This window comes from Notamacropus eugenii, chromosome 3 (assembly GCF_028372415.1).
Source record: "Notamacropus eugenii isolate mMacEug1 chromosome 3, mMacEug1.pri_v2, whole genome shotgun sequence".
Taxonomy (NCBI): Eukaryota; Metazoa; Chordata; class Mammalia; order Diprotodontia; family Macropodidae; genus Notamacropus; species Notamacropus eugenii.
In genome coordinates, this window is record NC_092874.1 from 115,828,875 (window position 1) to 115,851,863 (window position 22,989).

General features: G+C 39.2%; 1 protein-coding gene across 4 annotated transcripts in view; it reads right to left on the bottom strand.

Moving 5' to 3' along the window:
- EXOC4 (exocyst complex component 4) overlaps positions 1-22,989 on the bottom strand; it is a 945,346-nt gene that overhangs the window by 68,920 nt on the left and 853,437 nt on the right. For all 4 annotated transcript variants that reach the window (XM_072650117.1, XM_072650119.1, XM_072650120.1 and 1 more), the window contains 3 exons: positions 11,726-11,867; positions 2,975-3,153; positions 537-696 (listed from right to left, as the gene is read on the bottom strand). In XM_072650117.1, coding sequence (XP_072506218.1) covers positions 537-696; positions 2,975-3,153; positions 11,726-11,867 — 481 coding nt within the window. The remainder of the gene's footprint in view (positions 1-536; positions 697-2,974; positions 3,154-11,725; positions 11,868-22,989) is intronic.

Below are 22,989 nucleotides of genomic sequence, written 5' to 3' on the forward strand. Positions count from 1 at the left end.
ACTAGTGCTGAGACCTTGCACAAGTCACTTGACCTCTATTTGTCTCAGTTTTTTCACTGTAAAATGGGGAAAATAATAGCACCTGACTCACAGGGCTGTTGTGAAGCCCAAACACTATGATCGTTGTAAAGCACTCAGCAGAGTGCCTGGCATATAGTAGGCAACATATAAATGCCAGCTATTACTGTTGATATTATTTTTAACTTTTCAATGTACTCAAATAAGTCTCTAAGGTCACAAATTGCAGAACAAGGGTTAATCAGCATCAGTGGAGGGAGTTTCCCTAGGAGGAGTTCCTTGTACTTGGGTCCAGTCCAACAAGGACTCGGCCACCAGTGGTAAGATGTGCTTGTTCTTCCATGACTCCCCAAATGCGCACAGTTGTACTTGGATAGAGCACCATGGGAAAAGATGGAAAAAACCACTCGTGTTCTAGGACCTCAGGCTCTTTACAACTTCATGTGCTTGCTTGTTCATGAGATCCCAGGCTCCATGTGCACTGCATGTTCGTACATGACCCCAAGCTTTCCCTTTACCTTGCAAAGTCCAGGTCTGCCTCTCGTGACATAGTGATGTTGGTCAAGTTCTGCTGAAGCACAAAGATATTCCTACACATTTTCTTGATGCCAGACTCACTGATACGTCTGAAGTACTGGGCCCCATTGATCAAGATGCAGGAAATCAAGTGGCCCAAACCTGTTGGAACAAAGAAGGGGTGGTGAATGAGACAGAGAGGGGGCAGGACAGTTTTTCAACCCAACAGTCATATCAGATACATTTGAACAGATACTTAGCACCTATATGAATGACCACAGGAAAAGCATTTAATTTCCCTGGGCTTCAGTTTCTTCAACTATAAATGAGGGGGGGGGGTTGTGGGACTAGATGACTTTTGGGGTCCCTTCCAGCTCCTGATCTATGATCTTTTAGTCTTCTTTAAACTGAAATGATGAGAGAGAAATCAGCATCTTTCTGCCTGTCATCCATTTGGAAACTGTGTATGATCTAAGAAATTATAAATGGAGGAAGCTTGCACAAAATACAATGTCTGACTTCCTCTAATTTGGCATTGCCAGCTGCCTCGAAGCTGCCATGCCAACAGCTCAGAGAACATCTTGTGAGATGTAAAATTGAATTTGAGTCCCTGTTCCTCTGCTCAGGTTGCTGACCAGCTGATATGTGGAGAGAATTAGGCAGGATGTGATATAATGATTGGGGTGCGCTCCCTCTTCCTCATACTGTTAGAAAATAAACTGCTGAAAGCAGATGGTAAAAGAAAGACATGAGGGCCCTTTTACTGGCTGACTAGGAACCCAACCAATGGACAGACAGGAACATGCTAGAGTTTGATGACTGGTATTCATTCTTATTGTGTTATTGACCCTTTCAGTGTGTATACATATTGCTAATATAGTAAGTATATTTATTACCAGAAGTAGTAAGTTGATAGGTTGAACACAATGGCTGAAATAGAACAAGACAGTCTGGAAGCATGTAGATGGCACAGTATCCATGTGCCTTCTGGTGGGAAACTCAGCAGATTTGAATCTGGCTTATTCTGACATATAAAGAGTTATACATGGGCTCTAACAATCAATATCTCAGACTGACAGTATGTCACCTTATAATTCAGTGGTAGAAGAATAATATGATATGATTAACATGATGTTTCATGTGGGCAAGCCATTTCTTGAAGCTATTTTTCCCTTCTAAAATATACAAGGAGATGGAAAACTTAGCAGTTGGCATTCTAGACAGAGGACAAGGTATCTGAAATGAGTGCAGACAAAGACACTGATGGTGTTCACCTCTTCTAGGTGAACTTGTAATGAATTCTGAACTACTGAAGACCACAGGCCTAGTCTGTTTTACATAGAATGAAAGCTTGAACTTGGAGAATTCTTAGAGCCCACTACGTATTAGAGGATGGGAAACTTCTCATCAAGTATGCTACTGCAGTATAGCAGGCATGGGCATTTTAAACTATCCAGATGAGGAGAAAAGGAGAACAAAGTTCTAAAAGCTATCAATATGGATTCAGGAATTGGAAACCATTTTTCAAAAGAAGAAGTGATAGAATAGTGGCCAACTGCAGAGAGGACATTCTTGAGTAACGTGTGGTGAAGGAAAAATGAAGCTCATGCGGAAGACTCTAAGTCCCAGCAGTCATGACACCTCTACTGGCCCAGGACTGACTATCTACTATAGAGCTGGCCACCATGTTAAGCTCAGCACTATATTCAGTCTCTCATGACTAAGTTACCTGCTTAGCCTACTGATATGTTCCCATGGGAACAAAGCCAAAGGGAAAACAAAAATCATTTTAAAGGAGGGATACTCATGCATTGCTACTTTCCTCCCATCTTTAGGCCACCACATTTCTTTGGATACCTACTTTCATGGAAATTAGCTACATTCTAAGGCAGAAGCCATCAGCTCTCACCACCAAGCTCTACACATGGCATGCTCCACATTAACCAACATGGGACTAAAGGAAATGCACCTTAATGTTCTGAAGGAACCTTGTTAATCAGAGGCATATGCTCTTTTCAGAAGATGTACTCTGGGAACATGGCATTCACAGTGGAAAGATGGTTTTTATAGCCAATGGTAGTACTGATGAAGAATCTTTCAGGATCCCCTCTCCCTATTTCCATTCCATTTTGTATGAATTAAGACAGGGCCCATTCTCCACCTGTACCCAGACCTTATGAGCAGCATGGGATGGAGGCAGCAGGACTGCCATCTGCCCTATGTTTGATTAAATCTCCTCATCAATCAGGAGCAGATGGTAACCATATTTTGGTCTACCTAGCCACACACACACACACACACACACACACACACGCACGCACAATTTGTATCTCCAAACATATAAGGGAAAAAATGCTTTCCCCAACAACTTCAAATTTAAGGCAGACAGAAATGTGTACAAATTCTATCCTCCCTCCTTCCAAAGACATAAAGATCTGACCTTCAAAGATATACTGGAATTTGTGCTGCTGGAGACTGGCACTCATGGCCTCTTCAATGCCACTTATGTCTTTATTAAGACGGACCACCAGAGGGTCATAATCCATACTTTCCACATTAGCAACAATGGCATAGTTCCCTTGCTTTGCCAGAGGGATGAGATAGTGAAAACAGTGAACTCTGGAAAGAAAAAAGAGAAAACAGGTAAGTTGATAATGACAGATTTTACTGGAGAAAATAATGGTTTCTTTGTCACTTTTAAATACTCAACCACTTTGAAAAGTGTGAAGCCTGATAAATTTTGTATGACTTAAAAACAAAACAGAACAGCAACAATAAAAATCTTTCCAAACCAATACCATTTATTTTTTCGCCAAAACCACAACTTAGTTCTTTACAAACAGTTGAAATGCTGTGAATGTCATGGCAAAAGGCCTATCACTTCCCTGAGGAAAATTACATAGCATTTTTGGGTATCAGCTGGTCCCCAAGTGATTAGTCTCGTGAAAGGGCATTAATATGGTCACAAAGAAGTATCAACTTCAAAAGGAAAATCCTGTGTTATTTTCTAACATAGGCAAGCTGCTGCTGACCTCAACATGACTTTGGCATTAAGGTTTTCTGAAAACACCACTGATTGCACAGCATGAGGGTTGATTTTCAGAAAGTGCATGCTTAGGCTACACCAGCTACAGGCAGTTGCTATTGCCCCCACTTTAAGCCCTCCTGATGGTGAAAGAAAACGGCTGATAAAGGTGACATTCTCAGTATGCTGACTCAAAGGGCAAGTTCATATTTTTCCTCTGGAGTTCAAATGGGAGGAAACCTCAACAATTTTTAATCCCTCTACAATGTCTTTTAATAATGAGGGTGTCATTTGCCTATCCCCCTAAATTGTGGAAAAGGGACCTCCCTGTGATTAAATATGACTTATGGTTTCTCAGGTAAAATGTCAAATGTTTTTCAGCTGGGTCCTCCAACTCATTAGAACCTGCTGACTTTTGTTAAGGCTTTCTGGATTGAACTTTAACCATGCTAAAGAATAATGAGGACCACTAGTATAAAATTATTTGGAACAGGACTGAATTTTCTGGCATTTGAAGTTTTTCTAATTTCCTGGCATGTGTTGCCTATTTATTTGCCTTTCAAATACATAAATACATACATACATATATACATACATACACACACACACACATACACACACATATAAATTATGGCTGCTTCTTGGATTAAGGTAAAAAGTCAGGATAATTTGAGATATTTCATTGGAGTATCCCTTCCTGGAGGACAGGGCTTATATGTACTCTAGGTTTTTCTGTAGCATATTCAGCAAATGAGAGGCACATAGTAAATATTTATTATGACGGCCAGGTGTGCTCTCAGTCTCTCTAGGCTTCTGTGTCTACCTTATGAGTATTGAGCAATATGAAAACAGCAGTTTCAAATGCAATTTACTTCTTTTAAATCTCAGAATAATGGTCCATGTTGAATTTTATTTGGCTCTCAGTTCAAACCAGATGACTACTAATTAATTCACTGAAAAGTCAACGAATCAATTATTAATCAAACACCTACTTATGTGCCGAGAATCGTGCTAGTTACTTCATTAAATGTGTTAATTCTTCCCTGGAAACTACCTTTATAATTCAACAAAACAGGGTAGTATGTAATAAAGAGTGTTGAGTCAAGGTTCAAAACCCAGAAGACCTGGATTCAACTCTTAGTTATGAAACATACTAGCTATGTAACCATGACTATGTCATGTCTATTTTCTGATCTCAGTTTCTTTGTCTTTAAAATTGAGATATTAAGAGTTGTGATAGTTCCCTCGTAAGGTTGTTATAAGAAAAATAGTTTGTAAATCTTAAAACACTATATTATTCCAAATTATTATGGTGCCCATGGGTACATCATTTCTCTAGGCTTTCTTTTCTTATCTACAAAGTAATGGAGTTGGATTAGATGTCACTTTCAGTTCTTAAATTCTAAAGTTCTATTATAAAAAACATGTCATGTCCTTCAATGATTATGGCACTGACTAGGATTAAAATTAGCTTCTTTAGCCTTCAGAGTGCTGACAACATCACATATGGCAGACGGTGTTTCTCTGGCCTTCCCTTCCTGGCACTTTAATGTTTGACTTTACCTCTGGTGCCATTTTGGATTTCTTATTGGTTTTTTCAGGTCTCCAGTGCTACCACCCTTGACTCCCTTAATACTGTCTTTGGTTTCTTTACCTTTATCTTTTTTTCTCCCACTTAGCACCATAACTTTACATCTGGCTTGGACCTTAGAGATCATCAGTTCTAATCCTTTCTTTGATGAGTGAGGAAACTTAAGCTTAGAGAGTTTTAAAAATTTACTGAAAGTTACATAGTTAATAAGGCATCAGGAACCCAGGTCCTCTGCCTTGATGTCCAGCATCCTTCCCCACTGGACCATAGACTTCCACTGGGCTTCAAAGAGATAGTAGTAATGGTCGTAACACTAAACTTTAAACCCTGAGCCAAAGTTGTTATCACTGATGCACCTGGCAGGCAGACCAGCATATACTCTCTCTTCCTCAGCACAGCAGCATGAAATGAATTACACCTTTTATATGTGGCACCAGGCTCTAGGGATGAAGCAACACAATATAGTGAAATCTACTCACCAAATTCTTATTAATAATACTTGCTACACATAATAACATCTATATTTTAAAATCCTTACTTTAATGAATCAACATTGAATGTATTTAATTTTTAATTTCTTCTTTTTTGAAACTTTTTCTTTTTTTATTTAAATTTATTTAAGTTTTCAACATTCATTTCCACAGAATTTTGAGTTCCAAATTTTCTCCCCATCTCTTCCCTTCCCCCACCCCAAAACGCCAAGCATTCTAATTACCCCTACCACCAATCTGCCCTCTCTTCCCTTATCTCGATCTTCTCTCTTCTCCTGTAGGGCAAGATAAATTTCTGTACCCCATCACCTCTATTTTTTATTTCCCAGTTGTATGCAAGAACCATACTCAACAACTGTTCCTAAAACTTTGAGTTCCAACTTCTCTTCCTTCCCCCCCTCCCCACCTATCCCTACTGAGAAGGCAAGCAACTCAATATAGGTTACATATGTGTAGTTTTGCAAATGTCTTCCATAATAGTCATGTTGTTTAAGACTGACTATATTTCCCTCTATCCTATCCTGCCCCCCATTACTTCTATTCTTTCTTTTGACCTTGTCCCTCCCCAAGATGTTGACTTCTAATTGATCCTTCCTCCCATTGCCCTCCCTTCCATCATCTTCCCCCTGCTTATCCTCTTCTCTCCCACTTTCCTATATTGTAAGATAGGTTTTCATACCAAAATGAGTGTGCATTTTATTCCTTCCTTGAGCCAAATGTGATGAGAGTAAGCTTCATGTTTTCCTTTCACTTCCTCCTTTCTTCCCTCCATTGAAGTCTTTTTCTTGCCTCTTTTATGAGAGATAATTTGCCCCATTCCATTTTTCCCTTTCTTCTCCCAATATACTCCTCTCTCACCCCTGAATTTTATTTCTCTAGATATGATCCCTTCCTATTCAACTCACCCTGTGCTCTGTGTGTGTGTGTGTGTGTGTGTGTGTGTGTGTATGTGTAAAATCCCACCAACTACCCAGATACTGAAAAAAGTTTCCAGAGTTACAAATATTGTCTTTCCATGTAGGAATGTAAACAGTTCAACTTTAGTAAGTCCCTTATGATTTCTCTTTCCTGTTTACCTTTTCATGCTTCTCTTTCATTCTTGTGTTTGAAAGTCAAATTTTCTTTTCAGCTCTGGTCTTTTCATCAAGAATGCTTGAAAGTCCTCTATTTCATTGAAAGACCATTTTGTCCCCTGAAGTATTATACTCAGTTTTGCTGGGTAGGTGTTTCTTGGTTTTAGTCCTAGTTCCTTTGACTTCTGGAATATCCTATTCCACGCCCTGCGATCCCTTAATGTAGAAGCTGCTAGACCTTGTGTTATCCTGATTGTATTTCCACAATACTTGAATTGTTTCTTTCTAGCTGCTTGCAATATTTTCTCCTTGACCAGGGAACTCTGGAATTTGGCCACAACGTTCCTAGGAGTTTCTCTTTTTGGATCTCTTTCAGGCGGTGATCTGTGGATTCCTTGAATACTCATTTTGCCCTCCAGTTCTAGAATCTCAGGGCAGTTTTCCTTGATAATTTCATGAAAGATGATGTCTAAGTTCTTTTTTTTGATCATGGCTTTCAGGTAGTCCCATAATTTTTAAATTGTCTCTCCTGGACCTACTTTCCAGGTCAGTTGTTTTTCCAATGAGATATTTCACATTATCTTCCATTTTTTCATTCTTTTGATTTTGTTTTGTGATTTCTTGGTTTCTTATAAAGCCATTAGTCTCCATCTGTTCCATTCTAATTTTTAAAGAACTATTTTCTTCAGTGAGCTTTTGAACCTCCTTTTCCATTTGGCTAATTCTGCTTTTGAAAGCATTCTTCTCCTCATTGGCTTTTTGAACCTCTTTTGCCAACTGAGTTAGAATATTTTTAAAGATGTTATTTTCTTCAGCATTTTTTTGGGTCTCCTTTAGCAAGGTGTTGACTCTCTTTTCATGCTTTTCTCGCATCTCTCTCATTTCTCTTCCCAGTTTTTCCTCCATCTCTCTAATTTGATTTTCAAAATCCTTTTTGAGGTCTTCCATGGCCTGAGACCATTGAATATTTTTTTTGGATGTTTGGGATACAGAAGCCTTGACTTTTATGTCTTTCCTTGATGGTAAGCATTGTTCTTTCTCATCTGAAAGGATGGGAGAAGGTATCTGTTCACCAAGAAAGTAACCTTCTATTGTCTTATTTTTTTCCCCCATTTTTGGGCATTTTCCCCAACCAGTTACTTGACTTTTGGGTCCTCCGTCAAGAGTAGGGTATACTCTGGGTTTCTATAAGATCTGAGTTCCTCCAAGGTGGCACAATCAAGCCTGTACATTGGTCTGGGAGCAACAAGAAACTTATGTGCCCAGAATCTGAGAGTGGTAGAGTTTCCTCTCCACAACCACCTTGCCTCCAGTTCTGCCAAGCCAACACTAGGGGCTGAAATTCAGGTGAGCTGCTCAATTCCCCCAGGAGGTTTAGGTGGGGGCAGGGCCACCATACAGAACTCAGTTCCCCCAGGGGCTTTACGATGAGGCCTGGATGTGGGCTGCTGCCTGCCTTAGGAGCTCCTGCCACTGCTGCTGCCTCTGCTGTTACCGCCTGAGGCCAGAACTATGGGGACACCCTGATCCCTTCTTGGCCAGCTGAAGAAACCCTCTCGATGACGTTTGGCACCTGTGGGTTGAGAGATCTGCGCTGCCACTGGGGATTCTGTCCCTGAAGCCTGCTCAGTCCTGCTCCTCCCGGTGCCGTGTGGCCAAGGCTGGGCTGGGATCTGCGTCCGGTGCAACAGACCTTTCCCATGGGCCTTTCAGGTCACCCTGGGCTATAAATCTCCTCTCCATTGTTCTGTGGCTTCTGCAGCTCTTGAATTTGTTGAGAGTCTTTATTTACAGGTATTTTATGGGCTCTGGGGGAAGAACTAGTGTATATGCATCTTTCTACTCTGCCATATTGGCTCCGCCCCCACCTTTTTTTAATATATTGGAAAAATACTACTTTCACTAACAACAATGAACCATTTTTCTCATTCTAAGGTTTTTTGTAATGTTTTTTATTTTTGCATTGAAAATAGACATTCACAGCCCAGTAATATTATCCTCTATTTATATCTTTCTTCTAGAATTTTTCTGGATATGATTTTAGTAAGTCTCCTGAAATCATGAGATTCAGTCCCCTCTGGAGTCTAGACATCAGCAGTGGCTCCTGAAAGCCATGGAAGGGCATGATTACAAAACTGCAAAACTCTTTCTGTTTGTATTGTTGTTTGAAGGAATCTTTTAGGCATCACAGAATCTCAGAGTTGGAAGAGATCGCAGAGACCAGTTTGTCCAATTCACAGCCCAACAGATATTCTTATATCCCAGACAAGAGATGGTCCAGCTTCTGCTAATAGACGCTAGGCGCAGGCAGTTCACTGTCTGTTGGGATAGCCCATTCACTGTTTCAATCATCACTTATGAATTACATCAAGCCAAAATCTGTCTCCATGCAAATCTCATTCACTGAACCTCATTCTGTCTCATGGTGACAAATCAAATTCCGTTTTCCATGTGAGAGTTCTTCAAATGTTAAAAGACAGCTGCTGGGTTCCCTGAATTGTATCTCTTAAGATTAAGAAAAATAACATAGTACCTAAGGGCTTCAAAACACCTTTATTCTTTTCAAACAATACCAGTGAAGAGGAAACTCTCAGGATTTCTCGGAGAAGATATTTCTTCAGGTTCTTAGAACAAGTAAATAACCTTATCTTTCAACTTTACTTTTCAATGCACTTTAATATTTATTATATCTTACTAACTTATGTAACACTGACATTATTGCCCCCATTTTACAGATTGGGAACATGGAGTAAAAAGAATTTAAGTGATATGCCTATGATCATCATGAGTTAGAGGCAAAGCAGAAACAGAAATCTAGGTCTTCAGATTTTTGGTCCTCTGCTCTGATTGCTACTAAAGATTTGGGAAACCTTTTGATCTCTCAAAGTTGGGCAGGGAGAACTAAGGGATAGCGGCATTGAGAGTCTTGCCCAGTGACAGACAAGGAAAGGGAGAAATCCTTTCCCAGATTTTAGAGTTCAAAAAATATTCTTATGTGGTTACACTTTAATTCCTTTTCCTCCTGCTCTAAGTGCTCCTAACAGCATCCCAAATAAGCTGTAGATGGAATGGTGTCTAATGTTATGATTATTATTGTCAGAATGTGCAGAAATGAAGGGGAGGAACAGACATGGAGGAGTTAATGACCTACCTCAATGTGTTTAAAATGTCTCTTGGGAATGAGCTACATGACATAGATAGTTCTGGCTTTAAAAAATATTGCACACTTACACAATCAATAACCTGAGTTCTGTAGATTCTGATTGTAATTAGTTTGGTGTTCTATTTGCTTCGCTCTGCAAGTCTGCAATTTGGCACATCAGAAAGTTATTAGGTATTTTTTCCTCAAGAGCTTGTTCCATTTGATCTATTCATAGAAGCAGGGGATATATTTAATTACTATCTTACAAATTAATAGAAAAAAATTTCAAAATCGGTATAAAAGCAATAAGACAGGAAATGTCACTGCTTCTGAAAAGCTCAAAAAGACAAGTTGTACTGCTGCTGTTGACGATGCTAACAACTCAGATTGCTTTACTACTTTAGAGCTTATATAACACTTTTCTCACAAATTTGTAGATGTTAGGACATGTATCAATATTTGCCCATTTTCCAGAAAGGGAATCCAAGGGGGTTAAGTGGTCATAGAATTAATAACCAGCATGTACACCTAGAGCTCCAGATTCCCAGTCTGCTGCTTTTACCCTCATCACACTAACGGAAATGATGAAAAAAGAGTGAATTCAAGAGTAATTGGGAATGATTGTTTTGTTTGCCCATCCTTCACCTATCAAGTACCTGAAAGCACTTTGAAGTAGTGAGGACCCAGCACCCTGGATAAGTTAGGTGGCCCCTTCTCCATGAAGGCTCCCTGATTCTACATCTATGTCTGGTTACATCATTGTGCCTCCTAGGGAGACAACGAGAAGCCACTCCATTCCAAAAGTTGAATCTAGTACTATGTCACTGGCTACACCATCTTGAAATTTATGATATCATAATTAAAGATAGACAGAAAAAAAAGGCAGAATAGTGCGCAGAGACCTTAAGGAAACATAAGTAGGCCAAGAGGCAGTATGGTATAGTGAATACCAAGATGGCTGCAGAGTCAGGTCATTGTGGGTATAAGTGCTACCTCTGACATGTGCTGACTGTGATGCTGGGCAGGTGAGCCACTAGACCTCTCTCAATGCTCCAGGAAGCTTTTTATAGACCTGAGTTCCAGAGCAGTTGCAGATCCACACGGGTAGAGAGATTTTCCTACCTGAGAGTTCCCTAAACTGATGAACTCAACATCTGGACTAAAAAAAAAAAAGATGAAACATGATGATCTAATGCATTCTCTAAAATGGGCAGATGCATCGACAACAGAGAGGAAGGTTGTTGAGTGGGCTAAGCAATGGAGCAGGAGGAAGAAGCACTGTGGTATAGTGGAAAGGTTATGAATTTGGAAACAAAAGACCTAGATATGAATACTATTTCACCTGTGTGGGTTCTTGTTTGTTCACCTGCAAAGTGATGGGGTTGACCCAGATGATCTCTAAAGACCCGTCATGGTCTAGAACTCTACAACTCCATGATCCTTTGGTTTGGAAACCACAAATGTTGCACAGTTAAAATCCTTTCTCCTTCATGAAGAAGGTCTAATCTGGCCAACATTAATATCTCATTCCTTAGGACTCATAATCCTCCTTCACCTGTTTGATAATGAATCATGGACAGCCTTTATGGAGTTTCTTGTGTTGTTATTTCATATTGTTTAACTTTGCTCATATTTGAGTTTTCTCTTTCCAAGCATGTTGTAGGGGAGAGTCTTATTCTGCACATCTCAAATACTATTTAGTACAATGCCTTGCATACATGTAAGCACAATTTGGAGAGAGACTCTGTCATTCTGTAAAATTTATGAAAATATCCAAAAGGACTCATAAAATGCTCCCTCAGAAACAAACGAGTGACATGTGACTCCTAATGCATTCAACGTGACAAGGACTCCTGCCCACAGCCGCACCTGACTTCCAAATGCAAAACCAGCAGGCAGCGGTCAGCCATTTCCTGGAAAGATTTGGCCAGTTCACTGAGAGTCTGCATGATCTGTTCCGACCCTGGAGGGAGATCCAAGCTCATGAGGTTATCTTGACCAGGGGAGGGCACTGAAAGAAAGGGAAATGATAAAAACATGAACAATTTCACTTGGTGGGTAAAAACAATTTTTTAAAAAAACAAACAAACAAATAAACATGACATCTTTTCTCAAATCTCTCCTCACTGTCTTGACAAGTTTGGTTTCCTATGAATATATGAGGCACTGAGAGTACATGAAGAAACGACTGTTTTAGCAAATGATTAGACAGTGAAGCAAGTCTGATAGGCTCAAATTAAGTGAGAACCACATAGGGTCACACAAACCTACATGCTCAAGATCCAGTGAGTTGCTACTTTGAACTTCAGGGTGTTTTTCATTTAATGCCATTACAGAGACTGGTATGCACTGAACTCCATTTATTAAGTGTCTACTATGTGATATTTATGGAGGACTCAAAGACAAAAACAGGCATGCTTCCTCTGGAAGGGCAAGGGCCCAGCATCTGTTTGTAGCCCTACTCCACAATGCTGGCAAGCATTCTGGATGAGTGATCAACCTCAAGATCCTGTCAAGGCTAGAGATAGACAGTGCCTTATATTGTCCAGGCCTCTGGGTTATGTAGGATAATCATGCTCTTCCTCAAGAAGAAGGGGAAGACAGAAAAAAGAAAAGATGATAGCAAACAATGTTAAAAGCTGAGCCTTGTTCAAGGCAGTTGATGTAAAAGGGAAAACAAGACTTAACAATGGACATTACTAGCCACTGCTCACCTTTGTATCATCCCAAATGTATCTACTGGAGGCTAGATGCGTGATATTACACTCTCTCTATTATTATTCTATATCATATCAAAACAAGTGAAAATTCTTGGCTTACTAAGATTTTGAGGTCTTTCAATGAACCTCCTGACTCCTTTGTTATGTGATATATTCTGGATGCATTTTCTGTAGCATAGAGAATTAAAGAAGCTACACATGTATAAATGACAGGAATTAGCAATAGGACAGAAATCCTGTTTCCATTTCTGGGATTCACACTAGCTTCATTATCAAAAGCATTTTCTTTTCTTTTCTTTTTAATAACAAAAGGGTTTTAATCCCCTAAACAGTTTCCAAACATCTTGCTAAGAAATTCTTATCTTTCCTGTTCCTATTAATAATGGTGATGATAAGCAATAATAATAATAATAATAGCAAAATCAACATTTTATGTGGTAAACAAATGATCAGCTACCAATTTAAAAGTTAAAGAAACTGACACAGAAGTGAGCAGAACCTGGAGAACACTCCACATAACAGCAACACTGTAAGATGACCCACTTATATAGACTTAACTCTTCTCAGCAATGCAGTGATCTAAGACAATTCCAAAACACTCATGATGCAAAATGCTATCCACATCCAGAGAAAGAATTATGGATTCTGAATGCAGATTGAAGTATGCTATTTTTTCTCTCCTTTTTTTTTGCTTTTTTCTTTCTTGTGGCTTTCCCCGTTGATTCTAATTCTTTTTTCTTATAAGACTAATGTGGAAATATGTTTAATGTGATTGTACATGTATAGCCCATATCAGGTTGCATGCCGTTTTGGAGAAGGAGACAAAATTTAGAACTCAAAATCTTATAGGAGTGAAAGTTGAAAATTAAAAATAAATAAATGAAATGTTAAAAAAGGAACTGCCACAAAGAAAGGCACAGGTCTAAAGAAGCAGCTGAGTTCATACTGTAACAAGTAGGATGAAAGTATTTCAGTAAAGAAACTAGCTAGTGATGTATTTAATTTAGCTCTAATCTATGGTGAAGGCATAGTGTGCTACTGAAAAAAACCCTGAGCATTAAACCCAAAGCTTGATTAGAAAGCTGCTTTATGAACTCCTTAGGGCTCACTGAAATTTATGAAGTATTTTTTAAATGGGAGACAGTACTGAGTAAAGAAATTTTGAACAGGGCAAACAGAGACAACCAAAATAATTAACTAGCTCCTAAATGTCAAATGGAAATACAGGAAGAAACAGCACTGGCAGACTAGAATCTGCTCAGAGTGACTGCAGTCAAGATTTGTGACATAAGACACATGCATACACATGCATCATTTTTACAGAACATTTCTGTGCTATGATCTGAAGGATGTATTTGACTGTTATTTACAAAATTTTGTTCCTCTTTCAATATGTTTCTTTTAACACAACATTTTTGTTCACATTCAAAAATGAAGTAAATGAGTCATCCCTGGTGGGAAGGACCTGAATTTTGAGTTGCCATTTCAATACCATTACTGGGGTTGGGTTATACTGAACTCCAATTCAAGTACTTATTAAGGGCCTACTATGTGCTAGGCACTGAGGATATAAGGATAAAAATGTCCCTTTCCTCAAGAAGCCTGCATTCTACCAGGGCTAAACAACATATACACAGATAAGTACGTACAAAATAAAGAAAAACTAAATGCAAAGTATATTGGGGGAGTAGTAGTGATGGAAGCACATAGTGGATAAGAGGACTGGGCAAAGTCTCTTGTAAGAGACAGTGTTGAAATTTAGCCTTTGGGGGTAACAAGAGATTCAAAGAAGCAGAGGTAAGAAGAGAGAACATTACAGGCAGGGGGGACAACCAGTAAGATGAAATGTTCTGAACCGGAGATATCAAGTAGGCCATTGGTCAGGAATATAGATTATGGGAGAGAGAGTACAGGGAGATAATTCTGACTGGGTGGGCTGGAGTTAGATTGTAAATAGGTAAACAGAGGATATCCTTAAGACCGGAAGCCACTGAACAAAAGGAAACATGAAGCAACAGGAAGCAAGTGACATGATCAAATGTAGGCTTTACACGATCCCCTACCTCATAAAGACCAACAATGTACACTTCTGAGTCTACAGGTTAGATTAGACATAAGCTTTATACGATCCCCTACCTCATAAAGACCAACAATGTACACTTGTAAATCTATAGGTTAGATAAAAGAGCAGTGTGTAGTTGCAGGCCAAAAATTTTCTGTGGGCAATACTAACAAACTCAAATGCTAATTGAGCTTGAAACGTTACCCTCCATAGCTCTACACCGCAAACACATAACAAATATATGTATCCAGGGCAACACGACCTAGGAAATTCACACAGTCCTAAAGATAATAGTTAATATTTATACAGGGTTGGGTTATGAAATGCTTCCTTCACAATAATACTGTTAGCTAGGTAGTTTACAGTCTATTATTCTATTTCAAAGAAGAGGAAACTAATGTTCAAAATCATAAAAAGACACACCAGAAGCAGGCACTTTGAAAAGCTGTGTCTAGGAGTTGGGTAGTGCAATGGGTAGATCATCAGGCCTGGAGTCAGGAGAACTGAGTTAAAAATCTGACCTCAGACACTTACTAGCAATGTGACCTTGGCCAAGTCACTTAACCTCTGTCTCAGTTTTCTCACGGAAAATGAGGATAATAATATCGTCTACTTCCCAGGAGTGTTGTGAGGATCAAATAAGATAATTGTAAAGTGCTTAGCACAGTATCTGGCACATAAATGCTATTTAAAAATTAAGTAATATGATTATTATAATTATAAAATTGGTGTGTAAAAATATATTTGCACACTTCCTCACTGAATTACTCCTCATTTGTTACAGCACTGAGAGGTAGCAAGGTGTCTCTGATAGAGGGCCAGCCTTGGAGTTAGCTAGGAAGAGGGGGTGGTAAGTAATCATGAGGGCACAGTTAACTCTTTGATCATGGGTAACCCACTTAATTTCTCAGTGCCCCAGGCAACTACCTAAGACAATGAATTACAAACACATTACTCATGTGCACAGATGGGGGGACTGTCCACATTTGGAACTCACCAAACTGATGAAATCATACGTCCACAGCAAAAAAAATCTGGTTAGATACAATATGCCTACACCGTAGAGCTAAGGAGGCAAAGGTTTGGGGCTCAGGCACATTTAATCCTCTTAGCACATAGAAAATCTCTGCCCTGCAGCTACACACAGAATCCTTTATCTAGCCGATACATTCACAAGTGCATATTGTTGGCTATAATGTGTCAGGGGACTAAGGTGGTATGTACAGCATAGGTCTGATTGTGTCACTTTATTTTCCATCTGAGACTGGATTTGTGACACTGTATTCTCTTTCCAATGTTAACATTATTCTACATTATTCTAGGGAGGGGATGAGGAGGAAGGAAGGGTAGGTTCTTAACTCTCTGATAGAAGGAAAAAACCACTCCAGGGTTTTTGGAGATTTAAGGGAAAACTAATATTCAGCTATTACACAGAACACAGGTCAAGCTGAAGGTGTAGGTGTGAGAAAGGTAGAATTTCAGGAAGGGGGTGTTAGACTGGAGAAGGAACTAACCTGTGCAATTCTGTGCCAGGACCTTGTCAAAGATGGAGATGTCAGGCAAGACTGGAAACTGCTAATTTTTCTAGTGATGGGGGAGGGGCTTGCTTTTTGTCAGTGTGTTGAGGACTCTGAAATTCAGTAATAGAAATCTGACTCAAACCATAATTACTATTGGGCAGCAGAGTTAGCTAAATGAAGATGCACAAAAGTTCTTTCCAACAGCTCATTTACACAGGAGGCTGAAAATTCTAGGGTTTTCAGCATCTAGGGATTGATTTCTGGCACTGCTTGTCAAATACTGGGCTACACTGAAAATTTTTATTTCTCCAGTAGGAAAACTGCTTCAAGGAAAATGATTTTCCTCCTTCTCTCAGGCTTTGCACAGAGAAAGCTGGAAAACAGGTGGCATTCAAGGCCTTTCACAATCTGGCTCCAAATAGATTTTCCAACCTACTTCCCTTCACATAGATAATCTGTTTCAGCACACTGGAGTATTAGCTGTTCCTTAAATACAGTGACATTAGTCAGACAATAAACATTTATTAACCACTTTATAATATGCCAAGGACTGTGCTAAGTGTTGAGGAAAGACTTTGTAAAAAGTGGTCTCTGCCTTCAAAGTGTGAACATTCTAATGGGAAAAACAACTAGGTTGCATAGGAAGGTCGAATGAAGATTCAGAAAGCCCTCTTGCAGAAGGTAGGATTTGAGTGGATCTTTGAAAGAAACCAGGGAATCTAAGAAGTGAGGAGGAGAATTCCAGGCACAGAATTTTATGCTAGTATTTTACTACACATCTATTCTATGTAAAATAGAATCAACTGATTTAAAGTTCACACAAGCATTTACAATGTTTTTTCTTCACTACTAATTTATTTTAAAGTAGTCATAATGCCGAATATTAGTGGGGTCCAGCTGTGTAATTTGTGAAGGAGGGAGAATAAATAAGGCTGAAATCTCCTTTCTGATTTAAAGACGTGGCCAAGAGGTCAAGAGGGTGGAAACTCACCCTTAGACAACAAAGCTGAGAGGGCAGCATGGTGTAATTAGAAAAGTACAGGTTCTCTCTATAACCAAAGAAATCAAAGAAAGAGGAAAAGGATCTACAGGGACCAAAATATTTATAGTCATTTTTTGTGGTGGTAAAAAACTAAGAAACAAAGAGGATGTTTGGAACCTGGGGAATAGATGAATGATTTATGGGATGTTAATGCAATGGAATACTGTCATACCATGAGAACTAATGAAAGTGATAGTTTCAAAGAAAGTTTAGAAGACTTCTATGAGCTGATGCAAAGTATACTGAGCAGAATCAGAGAACAACGCAGAACAATGTATACAAGAACAACAACCTTGTAAAAACAAACTACTTTGAAAGACTTAAGGATGCTGATCAACGTAACAGCTATGATTTCAGAGGACCATTGATGGTTACCCACCTCCTGACAAAGATGATGGAATCAAGGTATGAATGAGGCATATATATTTTGGACAGGGACAATGTAGGAATTAGTTTTGCTTGACAAGGCATATTTGTTACAAAGGCTTTGTTTTTAGTTTTTGTATTTTCCATGAAGAACAGATGTGGGAGAGAGAAAATAAATGTTTTTAATTAAAAAAAAATTACAAGCTCTGGAGTCAGAAGATCTGGGTTCCGATTATAAAGATGATACTAACTGTGCAACTTCAGGCAAGTCACTAAACATCTGTGAACCTCATCTGGATAACAAGTACTAATTACTTATGATTACTGATTTAGAGCCAACAGTTCTTAGAGCTCATCTAGTACAGTGACTCAATCTTTTTTGTTTTGTGGAACCCTTTGGCAGCCTAGTTAATCCTACGGACTCCTCAGAATAATGTTTTAAAACACATAAAATTAAATATCTATGCTTGCAAAGGACACCAAATACACTGAAATAATTATCAAAATATTTTAAAAAAAACAAATTTGCATACCTCAGGTTAAGAACCCCCAATAAGAGCTCCCTTGCTTTATAGATGATGGAATTGAGGCTCACAGAAGGGAAATGACTTGCTCAGGGCCACAGATGGACTAAGTAATAGAGCTGGGTCTTCAGTCTAAGTCCTTTGACTTCAAATCATTAGGAAAATATACCAAGTACCATAAGGAGCTATAGAAATGTGAGCTGTTTGTCATTATCATCATGGTCATTCAGAAGATTCAGGAAATTTTTCCTGAGGTCACTAAAATTTTTGTGGAGTCCCATCAGGTAGTAGTAGCTCTAAAAGAGGGCTACTCCATAGATGTTGATAATGATTTATCACAGCTCAGGGTTTGTTGAAGACATCAGGCTGTCCTGGACATAAGCCCTTGTAACTTCTTCCTTCCAAGTGCCTTCCACAAATAAGTGAGACTAATGAGAAAGTAGTAGTACTTTCGGATTATTCCCCTGGAATGCCTCTGTATTCAGAAATGGAAGTGCAATTTTAGAGTTTCGACCTTAACTTTGCTGACTACTCCATAGAGCCCAAGTAATAAACCCTATAAAATGTTCTGATCCAAGAGGAGTTCCATGTAATGAGCCCACATGTAGTCCATCTTGCTGAAATCAAGGGACTTGGAGCTCTCCTTTCAGATAATAACCAAATCATTTGACCCCTCCCAATGGCACATTAAATACAGAACACCTTTCAGGAAAACTGGAATGCTAGCTGCCATGGAGAAGCAATCAGCTGAGGACATTAGGAAGTCTCAGGTGGTTCCACATCCAAATATTAACAAGACCTAAATCTGTTTAGTTCTTAAAATTAGTCAAAATTGGGCTCATTCAGCCCCAGAAGAGCATCTGTTTTCAAGGATGCAGCTGCTCTGCTTTCAATGGCAACTTAGTGCGACTTCTTTAATCCATCCATATAAGGATGTCCTTGTGCATCTGCTGCAGTATTAGCTGAATTTGTTATATTATGTACTGGTCCCAACTGGGGTGGGAGTGAAAAACTGAAAAGGGAAAGATAGTTGTGGCAAGAAAATGGAGGTTAATCCATTGAATCTAAGCTTTTTAGGAGACAGAAAGCTGTCAAAGAATAATCTCATATAATTTCCTCCCTGGAAACATTTGACCACTCTCCCGAGTCCATTCTAGGTCTAAAATTTTATGATTCCTTTTCAGGTTTTCACAAAATTATGACATCCTTTCCTCCATCAATGCCTTCCTTGGATGCTTCATCATGGCATAGATATGAATTGGGTTTCTTAAAGCTAGGACATCAGAATGCAAGCTCTGTTAAGGTCCTGACAAATTGAAAAAGCTTGGAGGAGAGTCTGGCAAAGGACTGTACATCTTTCATCTAAGGATCAGTCTAGGCTAAGTATGGAGAAGCTCATCATCAGAAAGGTGACCAAAATGCAGGTGATGAAATTTTGTAACTCATAAAACCATCTCATAATTGTGTCATGGATCCCACTGGCTATCTGGTGAAGTTTACAAACTCCTCAGAATAATTTTTAAAATGCATAAAACAAAATACTTAAGCTTTAAAAGGAAATAAGATATATTGAAATAAAAGTCTATTTTTTTTTCTGACCTCAGATCATGTACTGTATGAAGGACTCTTTGAGGGGTCTGTGAACCCCAGGTTAAGCACCCTAGTCCCATGGCATGGAGGAATTAGGAGTACCTACTCTGATGACAGAATTTCAAAAGTACTGGATGTTTAGTGACCTATGCTCTGGATCACAACTCAGGAGGACATAAAGAAAGTAGGCATATTTCTGTTTCTTAGTGTTCCTTACTGAATAATGTATAGAGAACCAGCTTTGGAGTCAGAGACCAGGGTTTAAGTCCCTGGTCTGAAACACAATGGTCTTGTGTCTCTGGGCAAGTCTCTTAAACTGAGTGCTTCAGGCAACACCTGAAGATGACAAGCTACAGAGGTATGATGGTTTGCACTGGTAGAACAAATTCCTCACTGTAAATTTCCTACACTGACCAACAGGAGATGAAATTCCAGAGCCAATCATAAGAAATTTATATTTCTGTCAGAGCTGATGTAATGACAGGGCTTAAAAATTCACATTCAGATCCTGAGATGTTATTACCTCATAGATTCCTTCTCTCACTGAATGGAGTCTCTGATTCATTCACTTAGTCGATCGAATATGCAACAGATACATGTGTAAAGAACTGATTGGATTTGCATTATCAAGGAAACCGAGAATAGGAAGCACTGAGTTAGTTTTTAGGGAAAGCCCTGAGGGAGAAGGTGGAGCCAAAGCTGATACGGGAATGCTGAGCCAGAGCAGGGGGAAACTGTAGCATTTACAGAAATAGGTAAGCAGAAACAGAGAGCTAATGTTGGTAAGAATAATGAATTTAGTTTTTGGTGTGGATCCTTTAAAAAGATGGAGAAATATCTCAATGGAAATATCCAGCAGGCAGTTGGAGGAACTAGTAGACATATCAGAAGCTGTCTGGCAGTTATAGTAGAAAGAGCCCTGGTCTTTGAGTCAAGGCCTCTGTTTTTATTCCCTGCTCACAAGGAGCTCACGGTCCAACGTGGAAGACAACACAGGCTGCTGCTGCTGTTCATTTGTTTCAATCATGTCTGACTCTTCGTGACCCCATCTGGAGCTTTCTTGGCAAAGTTGCTGGGGTGGTTTGCTATCTCCTTCTCCAGCTTAATTTACAGGAATGAAATTTTCACAGGAGGAAAATGAGGCAAAAGTGATTAAGTGAAGTGTCTGAGGCCAGATTTGAACTCATGAAGATAAGTCTTCCTGATTCCAGGTCTCATACCCTACCTTCTGCACCACTAGTTTAAACTGCAAATCAGATGCAAAATGTCCTAAGGTGTTTAGGGCACAGCAGTGAAGTAAAGGCGATACCTCTTCCTTAACATCATTTCCTCTGCTAAAATGATCAGTTTTTGATGTTGAATAGAATTGACAAGGTCAAGGACTTTGGTGGCAAAAATATCTTTTCTTTGTCTTTAGTAGTTGTGGTTGTAGCATCTGCAGAAACCAGGCCACATCTCTTCATGGGCTGTTTCCCAGGGCCGCATCTGAAGGCTAGAAGCATCCCTTTTCTCAAGGCTTTTGGGTTTAGGAACCTGGGCCACTCCAATCCAAGGGAGATGGTGGCCAAGGTGGTGGTGGTGCTTTGACTTGCCTCTTGTCTTTCTCACAGGCTGCCTTGCTACTGTAAGCTAGGCTAGCTTGCTAGTCCCATGGGTGGCAGCTGGTTGACAGTGAGTGGAGATGGCTGACTCCTCCACAGGAATAGCTTGTCCTGATGATCTTTATCTCCATCCATTTCTCTACCATCACTCATAAGTGCTTATCTCCTCTTACCTAGACATCACAATAATTTCCTGGCTGTCTTTTCCTTTCTAATCAATCTTGTAAAACAACTACCCTGAGCAAAGATCTCTAGCTAGAGAAGTATGCTCAATATCTTTAGTCCAGCTCCCAAGGCCCTCCACAAACTAGATTCAACTTAACTTTCCAGTCTTATCTCTGGCTACTTCCCTAAATGAACCATTTCCCCCCCAATGCAAATGGTCTACTCATCACCCTTGTCTTCATGATTTTACTCATGTTGTTCCCCTTTTTGAAAAGTTTTCCCTTCTCTCTCATAATCACCTATCTAAAACAGAAATGGGGGGTCACTAAGCGGTAGGCCACATGTTGGCTTAGAAAACCACACATTAATAATATCTATGTTCTATTGTGTTTTTGTTTATTTTGTCAAATAATTTCCAATTACATTTTAATTTCAATTCCTGCACACTGAGGAGTGTTGCAGGCCTCAATCTCTGATCTAAATCATAGCTGTCTTTCTCAAAGCCTATCCCTAACACAAGCCTTCCTTCCCTGATCATCCCAGTTCAGAATGATTCTTCTGTTCTCTGAAATCTTCTATTATTTATTACCTTTGGATATTCATTTAATAGTTAACAGCAGATAGGATTTGGCATTGAGTTTATAAGGGCATATAACACATAAGGGTTGGACTAGCTAATAATAATAACTCACATTTTAAGTTTATAAAAAGCTCTACATACAGTATGCCATTTGAACCTTATAACAACTCTGAAGGTCAGTAGTAGAGATATTATTATCTCCATTTTGCAGAAGAGGAAGCTGAGGCTCACATAGTTAACTGTCTTGCTGCCGGTCACCCCACTAGTAAGTGTCTGATGTAAGCCTTAGATTCAGGTCTTCCTGACTTCTATCCACTACACCACGCTGCCTCTTACCATGTTATATCTGAAATCTTTTTAAACTCTTAGTCTCTCAATATGATATGGCAGACAGGCTTCAGTTGCTAATCAGCTTTTCATGCATTTATATCTTACTTCTCTAACTGAACTGTAAGATCCTTTAGGTCAGGAACCATATCTTACTTTACCCTTTCTTGATTTCCCCATTTTCAGCACACTACATATCTGATTAATTATTCATTTTCCTAATACTTTGATGGCTCTCTCATCTCATCAGAGTGAACAGTCCTTGTACCCATGTAGCTTGAAACCAATCCAAATATGAATATTATCTGATCTTCTGGATAAGACTATCCCTCTAACTTTGGAAACATATTATAGGTATAGATGTTGGTCTGTCCATACATTAGTCTTCATTTTTACTCCATGACTGTCCTACTTCTTTTTTTGCTCACCCATGTCCTTGCTAATGTCTTTTATGACAATTCTTGGACACACATTACTATTAGTACCATACTTAGACTTAGTCCTTTTCCCTTGAAGTAGTCCTGGGTTAAATGTAATTTTGATTCCTCCAAGTTGATAGTGCTTCAAAAATTATAATCATGCAGTATCCCTTGAAAAACAATGCTGTTAGAAATACACAATTTTGGGGTAACAAGA